Source organism: Drosophila kikkawai, chromosome 2R (assembly GCF_030179895.1).
Source record: "Drosophila kikkawai strain 14028-0561.14 chromosome 2R, DkikHiC1v2, whole genome shotgun sequence".
Taxonomy (NCBI): Eukaryota; Metazoa; Arthropoda; class Insecta; order Diptera; family Drosophilidae; genus Drosophila; species Drosophila kikkawai.
The window spans coordinates 24,463,855-24,476,094 of record NC_091729.1 but is presented as its reverse complement, the minus strand read 5'-3'; the positions used below and the strand labels follow the sequence as shown (position 1 = coordinate 24,476,094).

Below are 12,240 nucleotides of genomic sequence, written 5' to 3'. Positions count from 1 at the left end.
TGACTAATCATATTTATTTATATATATTCTCCTACCAACAACAAAGCACAATCCCATTCGATTTTATGCAAACTACCACCTACGAGTCCATCACGGATCATCATTATGCAATGGCTTTTAGAATTCAATTGTCGATGATCGGATGATGAACTGCCCCTCTGGTGTGCCTGGTGTGTTTTCAATGGATTCTTGAGGAGCGGTAATCACCTGGCGAATTCCTCCACTTCGATTTCAATTATTTCGAATAATAAATGAGCCAGCCAAACAATTTGTCTGCGGCCCGCTCCCAAGTGTGTTTCCTTTGTGCCTCTGTTGCTGCTGGCAAGTGTTTTTCTTTCACAAATTAAGTAATCCAATTGTCTGGCAAATCGCAGAGCCATTCATCTTGCTCCACTATAAGGGGTTTTTTACTATATATAAACTCCTATTTAACCTGCGGCCTATGCGGGTTCAGACGACGCTTTGGCCACAGATCTTTACTTCCTGCACGTGTCTTGGTAGATTATTGAGTTCGTATCATCATTTTTTTTTTTTGCTGGCCTGCCTTTAATTGTGGGTTATCGCGGCTGTCAAGAAAAAATTTGCCGGCTAAACTATTATTAAAACCGAATTTGCCAACCCGAAATGGCCAAGAACGCGTTATACAACGCCAAGACAGAGGAAACTTTTCAGCAAAAAGTAGTAAATAGTTTCGATTTCAGGGGTTATATCACGTGCTAAGGTCTGAAATAGGTAGACATTATAGATATTCATTATAGTTTTCTTTTTTAATGGATTTTTTACTAAGAATTTTAGGTTGGAAAACTTGGTAAAATGGGTTCCAAAAGATTTCAAGCCCACCTCAGATAATCTCTTAAACCCAAATCAAAACCATTTTCCCTCCATCTTTCAATAATTACATGCAAATCTGTTGGCATTAAGACCCAAGAGGAAGGCTTCAATCAGAGCTAATCCATCCGTTCATTCATCGCTAGTTTAATTTGATTACGAGCCACACGAGGGGCAGCATTCATTCGCATTCATACACAAATTTTCGAGTCGCCGAAGCACGCAACTGGTGACCACTGATCCCAGTGGTTCGCAGTTACTCCAGTGGTGGCCCAGTGGAGCGGTAATCATCATTAGGTGGCTTCAATCATTTGTTTTCCGCTTAAACAGTGAGCTTAGCATGCAAATAAGCCGAGCGAGGAGTAACCATTCCCAGGCCCAGACCCAGACCCAGGCGAAGGCGAAGACTGATGGGCGTTGCTTCTAAACGCATGTCAAACATCACATTACTCAAAATGTTTTTCAAATTGTTCGAATAAATCAAAATTAACACATCAGCAAGCGACAGCAGCAGCATGTTTCACTTTCATTGGAATATATGTTATGTTGCTTTCAATTTTTTATATAAAAAAATAAATGTTTTTCTACAGTTTAAACTCTTGAGTGATGTAAGCGGGAAACCTTTTGATTGGCGATTGGCATTTCTAAATCAAATTACTTGCATTGATTCGGTTAATTTAACCGGTGAAGCTACATTTCCGTAGCCTCAAGAAAAATTCCAAAAATTAAAATCAGAGAGCCCGAAAACCAAAATTCAAAATCAAAATAATCAAATGCCTATTACATCACACATCAGCATACTATATATATGCAGATGGAGCTGGAAGCTGGGGAGCTGGAAGCTTTGGAGCCGGCAAACGGCGTCTGACAAACACATGTTAATTTCCACTCATCTCGGAACTCGGCATCTTGTTTCTATTTCAACGTCCCCATTTCTCTATGCCCTCTCATATGTATTATTGATTTCTTTTGGCAAGCCAAATTTCATAATCACACGCTACTACAGCGCGGCGACGATGCGTTGCCGGATTATTATCAGCGCCATAAATTAATCAGTGGAAGAGCGAGAGAGAGGGGGAGGCGAAAGGGAGTGAAAATTGCGCTGGTCGGGTATCGCCTCAGCCCAACCTCATACCAAGCTCCACCTCCAACCCCATCCGAGTGAAATGCATATGTAAATTGGCCGGGGGAAGCCAAGAAACGCTTTGATTTTGCCGGAAAGCAGGGGGAATCTACGGTGTATACTATGGGGTAGGGGGACCCCGCAGGCCGGGGCAGGTGATGTGCAAGCGAAGCATTAATTTAATTTTATGTATTTATTATGCATTTGCCGGCCACACGTTTATTTTTTATACTTTTTTATATATTTATTTTTTTCCTTCTTTTTGTTTTAATCGCTGCCCGGATTGCCACAACAAAAACTAGCCAAATGCCAGCGGAGAAAGTGGAGGAGCTGAGACTGTTGCACATGGAGATATGGGCCTATCCCATGACACACTATATAAGATTGGATTTAATAGGACAGGTAATAATATTTTTTTCCCATGGAAGAAATTTAATAAAGGGAAAAGTGATCGAAACAGGGGAATTACGTGGTAACTTGAATGTTTATTTATCAGAAAACTATTTTATTTAAGCCATAAATGTAAAGGTTAAATTCAGATATATTTTTAATTATTTTTTAAAACATGAAGGGGATCTTTTAGCTTCATCTGTGTAATTCAGAAGAGATGCTTTTTTTGGGAGTACAAAGACCAAACTTACACATTGCCAAGGATAACACTGTTTTGGGGTTTTACAAAGACAAAACCTACAAGACTTCGCTCTAAATTCCTTCAAAACTACGACTTAATGCTAGGTTTTAGTAGTTACTTTTGTTATTAAGCTCTGAACTTAATTTTCCTATTTTAAAAATAGTTACGTAAATGTCTCAAGTATCCCACATTTATTTTTGTTTTATTAATAAATTTTAAATTAAAACAAAATACAAATAAACCTGGAAACCCCTTTCTATCAATATAATTACTACTCTGAATAGAAACTATTTTTTGTTAAGAGCTGAGCCCTCATTTTGCCTAAAGATTTGTCATCGATTAGTCAGCCCGAGCTGTCGGCACATCATAATCTGATTTGGGCATTTAAACTGTTTTACAGTTTTGTGATTCGGGATTGCGAAATGGTTTTTCTGTTTTGATTTTTTTTTATATTTTTGCCAAATTAACAATCGTTTATGTATTTATAAGTTTATAGCTGACCAGCCTCTGTCCCTCCTCTCTCTCACCCTTTGAATTTAGAAAATAGATAATTTCCACTAATTTTTATGACATTTTATGTAACGGATCTGTTTGGGTTTTCTGCCGTATTACATATGATACCACCTGTCCACAAATATTTTCAGCGTAGGGCAGGGCAGGGACGGAACCGAGTGATCCGAGAGAGGCTGGCTCAATAAATTAATTTATGATGGCCATAAAGTCGCATAAATCATAGTTTTTAATGACGATTGGCGTTGTCCATAAAAGATTTTCGGGTGTTGGTCTTTGAATATTTGAATATTTTAAGTAAGTGATGGCCGAGGAGGGTCCTTAGGGAAGAGAAGGGTTTATAATTGATTATAATTATGATTTTGAAGGGGGTTTTATAACCATTCCTTAAAGGTATAATAATAATTTGAACAAGAACATAAACCCCATATCTAGAGTATTTTTCAACTCACTGACAATGGCTACCTCCATTTCCTACTATATATCAGATTTCACCCATTAAAACATTCACTTCCAACTTTATTTCACTGTTTATTTTTATAATTTTACATTTTACATATATAGTTTCATAGTTTGTTCTTGCTTTTTACGATACATAACATGTTTATGGGTCACGTTACAGAATAGACAATAAACCAAGTGTGATTGTGTGGGATAGGCTTAAGACTAATAAATGTGTTCTCTCCTCATCTCCTCTCTTGACTTTCGACTTCTTATGCCTTTATTTGGTGTTAATGAACAGATCTTCACGCTTTGCTGTCACATATATATGTTTTTTATATATATATATCGGTTTAAGATTAATAATTTCCATCAATTTTGTGAAGACTTTGCAACTCAACTTCCGCGCACACGATTACGATTACGATTACGATCTGTGTGCAAAGTCTTCTGACAAAAGTGAACAATTTGTGTGGCGCAAACAATGTGCACGATGTGTCTGTCTGTGAGTCAATCAATCGGTGATTGAGATAGAGGGGTATATCTAGCTGTTGGTTGGTTGGTGTTGCCCTTATCTATACATTTAATACTGGGTATGACTTTCACGGCCACAACTGAGGGGCTTGAGCTTAGGCTAGGCTAGGATAGGATAGCAGATCGCGCGATCATGCACATTGTTGCCGACGCGGTTGCTTAGACAAAATACATTTTACATAACGCAACTTAACGCTTAATCAACGGGTGCTGTTTAAGGGCAAAAGACTAAGACTTTATCCAACTATTGTTAACGAAATTTCGGTGAGTGTGGCTAACATAAAACCTAGAACATAAAACGGATTCAAAAAAGATATGTAGAACGAAACATAAAGCAGATAAACAACACGATTCATTATTCATAAGGATGTTCAGCTTTTGGCTTTTCTCTGCTTTTGTAGCACAAAAGCTGAACATTTACAAAAATGGCTTATTAAACATTTAGAATTATAATTATAACGATTATGTAAATTGTATTTTATGATGTATGTATTATGTCATGCCATGTCCTGTCCTGGTTTCCACACCGAAATTCTCCCTTCAATTTGCAAAAAGGTTTCGTTTGGCAAATTGAAAGGTTTAAGTGAAAGCCCAGGAAACTGGGACGGCGACGTTGCTTACGCCTAACACTTAATATTATAATATATATTCATTATTCGACGAGTTTCATCAAGCATATGGTGACCACAATGGTAAATGGTTTTGCTGTTTGCTTTGAAAAATAAATCAAAAAATGTCATTGCCTCTTCTACTTCCTCCTACTTCTTCCACGAAATTTTGTCCAGCATTTTGTATTTATTTTTGAAAGCGTTGGCCGTATGCAGCTAAGAGGTATCAATAGTCCTTTGTTCATCAATTCAATTCAAGTGTCCGAAGCCTCTGCTTCGGTTTCAACTTTAATCTTAAGTTTAGGTTTAGTACAAGGTCTGGCTTTTGTTTTTTTGTTGGGGGTCTCTTTAAGGCTAGTTATTGTTCGATTCTCCTCCTCAACTTGGCTTAACATCCACTCATCCGGCTCTGTCCAGTGTTTCGTGTTCAATTTCAACAACAAAAATAAATAAAATAATAACACCAGCAGTTGGCACAACTTGCACATAAATAAATAAATAGGTATTAACTAATAAATTTGCTATTTCAAAAAGAATACACACTGTTTTTTGCTTCTTTTTCTCTTTTTTTGTTTCCTTTTTGAATTTGCACCTAGCTTGGGGTTTTTGGATTTTGTTTTAAGGTTTGTGGACGGGTATTTTAATTAGCTTTTTGTTTTTCTGTAAAGAAAACTATTTGAACTCGCCTATTTCTTGGCATTGTTGAGGCCCAGTTCACTGAGGATTTTCAGGGCATTGCGTGCGGCATCATTCTGCGACTCCTCGGAGCTCTTGCCCACGCCATGGCAGATCTGTGGCGGATTTGTGGACAGAGTCACTATGGTCAGAAACTCGTTGTGATTGCCCTTGGGATAGTCCGAGAAGTTGACCTGGCAAAGGAGGAGATTTGTTACAGAAACTGGGGTTTGGCAATGCCTCTTAACTCACCTCAAAGTCTAGGAGTTTACTGAGATACAGCAGCTGCTCTTTCATATGGACACCCGCTCCTTGGCTGCTGCTATTGCTATTGCTGTTGGTGTTGGTAGTGGTGTTGCTGTTGTTGTTGCTGCTGCTGCTGCTACTGTTGCTGCTCACTCCGCTGGTATTGCTGCCACTGGAAGTGTTCAGGGCACTCTCACTGGCCGCCTCTGTGGACTGGGTATCGTTGCTACTGCTGCTGCTGGTGTTGCCTGTATTCGCACTGCTGCTCTTGTGCTCCTCCTCAGCGGCAGGTGCTGCATCCGTGGCGACCTCCTCCTCTTTGGAGTCTGCATTGGCCTTGACCACCACCACTTGATCTCTCTTTTTCGCAGCTGTTAAGAAATAAAATAAATAATAAATGAAATAATTCATTTAAAAACCTTTTCAACTCACGTTTCTTGTTCTGGCGAAGTATTAGAATGCCCGGCATAGGACCCACTGGCGTGGACACCATGGGCACATCCCCTTCATTTGTAGACTCCACTGTGGGGGCTGTGACTGCCGAGACTGTGGCTGAGCTGCTAGTCTCTCCCAAACCCTGCGTTTCATTGCTGGGCGTAAAGTCTGTAGCCTCCAGGAGTTCAAAGAGAGCTAAGAAACATAAAAATAAATAATATAAAATAAAATATAAATAAATAAATATAAATAATCCAAAGCCTCACCCTGAGCTGCATTCCTCTTGGCCAACTTCTTGCTGTTGCCTGTCCCGCGGGCCGTGCTGCCGCTGGCGGAGACCTCCATGACAAACTCCCGCCGCCGGGCGCTCTCGTTGCCATTCTTGGCTATCAGTTCAAAGATGGGCTCCTTCTCCTTGCGCGTCTGCTGCAGCTGGATAAGCTTCGTGATGGGATTCTCGGCATCGTCTGGCTCTATAATCTTCTCCTTCATGGTGACATTGGTCCGCTTACGTCTCTCTGGCTTACCCGAGGGCGGAGTTACGCCCTCGCCTGGCACTACCGCCGCTCCTGGTGCCGCTGTTCCTGCATTTTTGCCCGGCGTCTTCACCTTGATCCGCTTTAAGGGCGTCTGTTTGGTGGGTGTCAGAGGCGGCAGTTTCTGCAGCTCGGCAAGCATCTTCTCGGCAGCTCGCTTCTTTGATACCTTCTTGCCATTGCCCTCGCCCTCGGTGGCAATGGAACCCACAATGCAGGCCGTTATGAAGTTCTTCATGTGCGCCGGTCCCTCCTCGCGCAGCACCTTGAAATGCACCGTCATGTTCCGCTTGATTCCAATCTCATGAACCTGCGAGATGGGTGACTTCTTGTCCCCCTCATCCATGGAGTCCTCCAGGGCCTCCTCTGAGGCAGAGATGGCCTGGGTCTTTAGAACCTGCAAGGCCCGGGCCGCTGCATCATGCTTGGCCTGCTGCAGGGTTCGTCCGATTCCAACAAACTTCTGCTTACCCACGAACAGGGTAATCTTGCTGGGCGCCGTGGGCACAGGAGCATAGGGGCCATTGGGTCCATGGAGGACATGTGGTCCCAGTGGTGGAGGAAGAGCAAAGCGCGAAGGAAACTTTGGAGGAAAGGGTCTTTGTCCTGGGCCATGATAGAAGCCATGCGGATGCATTGGAGGCGAGGGAATGGGCACAAATCCATTGCCATGCCTTTGCCTCAAAGCATACGCAGGTGGCGGCGGTTGAGGCGGCATTCCCGCACCCGATGGAGCCGTTAGCATGGGAGCACCGCCATAATCCGGCAGCATGGGTTCCGCCGGCGGTATCTGCGTGGGATCCAGCAGGTAGAACGTGCGCTGCCCCAGCTTCATGGCCAAGGCATTCAGCTCCACCGTCGGTGTTATGTGCGTGCGCATCGGACCGCCCTCATCGCTGCGCCGAATCTTTGGCGGCGGATGCTTGTACTTGGTGTCCTCGATGGCTTTACTGGCGGCCAAATGCTGAGCCTTTTTGATCTTGAAACCATCTGCTGAGTACTCCTCCTCGCCCAGCTTCAGGGTCACTGTGAAGGTCTTGCAGTGGGCAGGTCCTCGCTCTCCTGTGAGCCTGTACTGATGGGTGATCTTGTTGTACCTGGCCAGCTCATTGACCAGACACATGGGTGTCTTGTCCTTGCCGCTGCCACCGCGTCCTGAGCTGCTGGTGTCCTCATTGGGCAGGGTTCCGGCGGCATCAATGTGCTCGCTGCTGCTGCTGCAATCATCCACAGAGGGAGCTGGTTCTACCGTAGACTCCTGCTCTTGGGAGCCTTCCTCTGTTTCGCTGGCTTTGACTATGTTGTTGGTGGTCACAGGTGGCTGCTCCGAAACGGCGGCTATTTCCGCTGGCTTCACTACTGGAGCCACCACCTTCTGGTTCCTGTAAGTGTTCTGGAGGATGGCCTTTGGGGCATAGCTGCTGCTGCTGTTGTTGATGCTGCTGCTGCTGCCATTGCTGCTGTAGTGGCTGTACTTTGAGGGCTTCGCCTGGCTCATATAGTAGTGAGGCGGTGGAGCGGCATAGCTGCCCAGATGGGCGGCCATGTGATGCGGCGGCGGCGGATGCGGAGGAAGCTGATTGTAGGCCAAGGCGGCCGGGTTATAGGCCTGCGGTGGCGGCGCCTGCTGCTGGTGGCTCTGGCTGTTGCTGCTCAGGTGCTGGTGCTGCTGGCGGATCTTTTGCATCTGGTTACTGTTGCTAGAGCTGTTGCCGTGATAGGCAGCTCCAGCAGCAACGGCGGCGGGATTCGACGGCGTCTGCTGCTGTTGCTGCTGCTGCTGCTGTTGGGCGTGGATATGATGATGATTCAGGCTGCAGGAGAAGAGGGGAAGAAGAGAGATTGGTTAATCGATGGAATAAGCTCCCGGGGCGGATGCCTTGGCTTTTGCGGTTAGATCAGCAAACAATGCACGCCAAGAGGATTATAGAGGCCATGTTCAATCTGCGAGACAAAAGTGTACATCGGGAAAAACAAAACTTCTCCTGAAGCTAGCCGCTACCCGTACCCCAACCCTTAGACCTCCTCCCTTTCCCCTGCTCTTCTTCCTTCTCTGTTGTTGTGCCTGCGGAATTGCAGACAACAGCGGCGAGGACGAACAATGGTCGAAATCCTCAACAAAGCACAAAAGCCGCATTCTCTTACGCATCGTGTCATTTTTCGCCAACTGTCAGTTTCAATTGAGACGCACCTACTGCGACACCCCAGCCCCAGCCCCTCCCAGGAGGGTAGGTACCTCCTATACACTGCTACCTCCGGCCTCATCTTGCATTTCACAAGACCAAGAAATATTTTCGGCAATTTATAATCGCTAAATCAGTTCGTTCGGGGCAAACAAGCCTTCAAATTAACATTGATATGGGCAATTTGTGATTAGGATCTGTGCAGGAAGTATATAAAAGCATTGGGTATAAAGATGTCCTAGGCCCAGGCAGGGTTTTATCTTATCAAATTCAATCTTCTGGGTTGTTAATAACAAGGGTTAACAACTTTAATTAGTGTTTTTTGAACTTTGTGTATCACTTTCTTTTCGATTATTATTTTTGTTATAATTTATGATATTTGTAGGTTGCATTTTTTGTTTCTTAAACCACTTTTTACAAGAGGTTTCTACTTGATTAAGAATCTTTCCTTTTTTCTAGAAAATCTAAAGAATCAATGCACATTGTCCAGGAAGGTGGTTCATCTCGGTTTGAGGAATCAACTGAAGCTGAAAGATATTTTCTTCACCTTAAACTAAGAGTTTAAGGAACTTGGGAATATTGAAGTCATAACTACATATTTCCAGCAATCTTATATACCTTTTCTAAGGTTTTTATCCATCTCCTTCTAATATAACTAAACTACAAATTCTTTTCAGAGTATTATTATTAATTTTCAGAGATTTACATGCACCAGGAAAGAATTCTCTTGATGAATTAACAAAACAACAAACTATATTGTGAGATATTATATCCATTTTCCGAGATTTACTTGCACCAGGACAGAAATTTCCTGAAAATACAACTGAACTCACTGTCCTGAGATTTTTATAATCCAATTTTCTAAGATTTACAGGCACCTCTAGAACCTTTATCCCCCCATCACTTTCTAACCATTTAAAACTACAAACTCCAGCATATTTCACCTCTCACTTGGCACTGATGATAGAATTTCATGATCGTCATGGAAAAGCGTACGTAAAAGTACGTTATACAAAACTGCAATCAGGTTTAACTCATATAAAGCGATCCCTTCCGAAACCGAACCGAAGCGAGTGGCAGGCAAGACGCAACTGAAGGCGGAGCGGGTTGAAAAGTTCATTGCTAGTCCAAAGAGTCGGGGGCAAAAACATATGATGATGGGAGAGGAGCCTGAAAATCGAGCGAGGCTCGATCAAGGAACGTCAAGGATAATTGCAGCCGGGGCAAACCCGTTATCCAGCGGAAGTCATGCTGAGCGTAAAAGAACAAAGAGCCACTGAAATTATAATTTATGAGTTGAGAAAATGGGATGATGAGTCTCACACCGATTGTCAGTGACAGGAATTAACATAATTGCCGCAACGCATAAAGCACAGACAAGCTGGCGATGGACCCAAAGGTGATCTCTCTCTGGAAACCTAAGGATCTACGTTGGATCTCTGGGAGAGAGAGAGATCCAAATTGAGGTTTCTTTCTTTTAAGGTCCTGAGAGAGATCCAAGCTAACCAGATTATCCTTACGGGCACACCAAGTGCTCTTCCTGTAAAGGTATCCTATTACCAAGACAGGAAAATGTTTGCCTTTTTCTAAGGAACTGTGTCATCCGGGGAAGGTTTCTCGGTTTTGTGAGTTCAAACTGAGGGAGGAGGTCACATTCACCTTAAAATTAGAGACCTTAGGAAGATCAAGGAGTCTTGAAATATTTGTTGATAGGTTTTCTGAACTAATAAGAGTTTCCAGCAAACTATTACAACTTTTCTAAGTGAAACCAAGCCAAGAGTAGGCCAAGGAACCAATCTTTTTGAAACTTAAGCAAGGAATTGATATTTATGACCCTCTACTGAGATCAAAAGAAGAGAAAATGAGCTAAGATGTGCATCTTAAATCCTGATAACCTACTGAAAACCCCCCATAAAAGGATCCCTCTGTGCTCCCATTTCCCACCCCCTTTTCTTACCGTGCATGAAGATGCTCCCGATGTGGAGGCTGCTGCTGTTGCTGCGGCGGCGGCGGCTGCTGTTGCTGCTGCAGGCCGGGGCCCAGATGCTGCTCCATTCCCGGATGCATCTGCATATGCCCATGATTATGGCTGTGGCTATGATGGTGGGCAGCCCTAATGTGGGGCGCTGGCCGGGCGGCATGAACGTTATGCTGCATTTCGCTGGGATCCTGAAGCCTGATTCCCGTTTATGCTTCAATTGCAGCTGCAAGGAGCTGTAAAAGAGAGGAGGGGGGGTGAGAGAGTAAAGCAATGTTTTCGTTTGGCCGCACAAAGGCCCTGGAGGTGTCTCTTTGTCTGGCGGCGATTGTGCCAGAGGAGCGGCATAAACAACTTGCAAGAAATGCAGCAGCAGCGGCAGCGGCAACTGCTGCTGCATGCAAATGCAACGGAGGCGACGACATCAACGGGCCTAAATCAAATCGTGACAGGCGCAGGCACAGGCACAGAAAAGGGCAAGAGAGGCGGAGAAGGAGAAGCGGTAGCAACCACCGCTGCCGCTCCTTGTTGCACTTTTCTGGTTATTCTTGCGCATTACGGGTTGTTTTGGCTGCCATTCGTGTCTGAGGTCCGGTCGGGCCTCTTCTTCAACTGAAATTGGATAAACTGCAGCTGCAGTTCCCGTCCATTGAACCTCTCGTCCTCTCTCCGTCCAAGGACTGCACACACTCGCAGCCCCCCTCGGCCGCGACGCCTCTGCCAGAACAGATCCAAGTCACCGCCGAGTGGCATAACCACGCAACGGGCACAACGCGATCTCTGCCTGCACTCACCTTTCTCTTCTTTTTTTACTTTTCTCGCGCGGCGAAGAAGAGACTCGAGACTCTCGGGGCTCACGGGAAAAATCACACACCAACGGAACGAGGAAAACTCCACACGGTCAGCGGGTTGGCGGGCACAGCCGGGCGGGGCAGTCGCGGAGGCACGTACCACGGGCGCGGGCGCAACTTAAAACACTTTACAACTATTTTAACACTTAAATTTAATTGATAAACCTATTTTGCACTGTGGCTGCGGATGAAACTCGAAAAATAATGGCTTGTGGGCGGGCGGGAAGCGGGGACGCAGACACCGATACCGATAGCGGTGGGTATCGATTTCCGAAATCGACTAGTCGATTGCAAAATAGGTGGAAGAAATGGATAAATTGTTGAAGCAACCAGCGTTGCCAGACTTAACCATAATTTAACGAATTTTTAAAAAATTTTGAAAAATATTTTTTAAAACTATATAATTGATTAAATTTTGTAAATAAATACTTTTTTTCGTCTAGTTTGTATCATGCAAAAGCCTTTTAATTATTTATTTATATAGAGGATAATTAAATTCGTTGAACGTGTTGTGGTTTCCGTACTTTGTAAAATTATTCCATTAAATACTACATAATAAATAGCCAATAGATTATCCCAAAAATAGAATTTTCAAATAAGTTCAAAAGCCGCGGCCCCCCTTTCGGTGTGACCATCTTTAGTTTATCCCCAACGCCAGCGT

At 43.9% G+C, this 12,240-nt stretch overlaps 1 protein-coding gene across 3 annotated transcripts; it reads right to left on the bottom strand.

Moving 5' to 3' along the window:
* Nucleotides 1–3,603: 3,603 nt before the first annotated feature.
* Nucleotides 3,604–11,796, bottom strand: stau (double-stranded RNA-binding protein Staufen). Of its 3 annotated transcripts, XR_011444466.1 has the most exons (7): nt 11,523–11,796; nt 10,708–10,964; nt 6,298–8,381; nt 6,029–6,226; nt 5,603–5,967; nt 5,219–5,544; nt 3,604–5,154 (listed from the first exon to the last, which is right to left on the bottom strand). XR_011444466.1 is itself a non-coding variant. In XM_017164457.2 (6 exons), the coding sequence occupies exons 2-6, from the start codon at nt 10,905–10,907 to the stop codon at nt 5,362–5,364; spliced, it is 3,030 nt and encodes a 1,009-aa protein (XP_017019946.1). In that variant the 5' UTR covers nt 10,908–10,964; nt 11,523–11,796; the 3' UTR covers nt 3,604–5,361. The 3 variants fall into 3 exon arrangements, 2 of the variants coding, with proteins under 2 accessions (XP_017019946.1, XP_070140050.1); XM_017164457.2 differs by having other exon boundaries at nt 3,604–5,544; XM_070283949.1 differs by having other exon boundaries at nt 3,604–5,544; nt 10,708–10,954.
* Between the last annotated feature and the right edge of the window lie 444 nt (nt 11,797–12,240).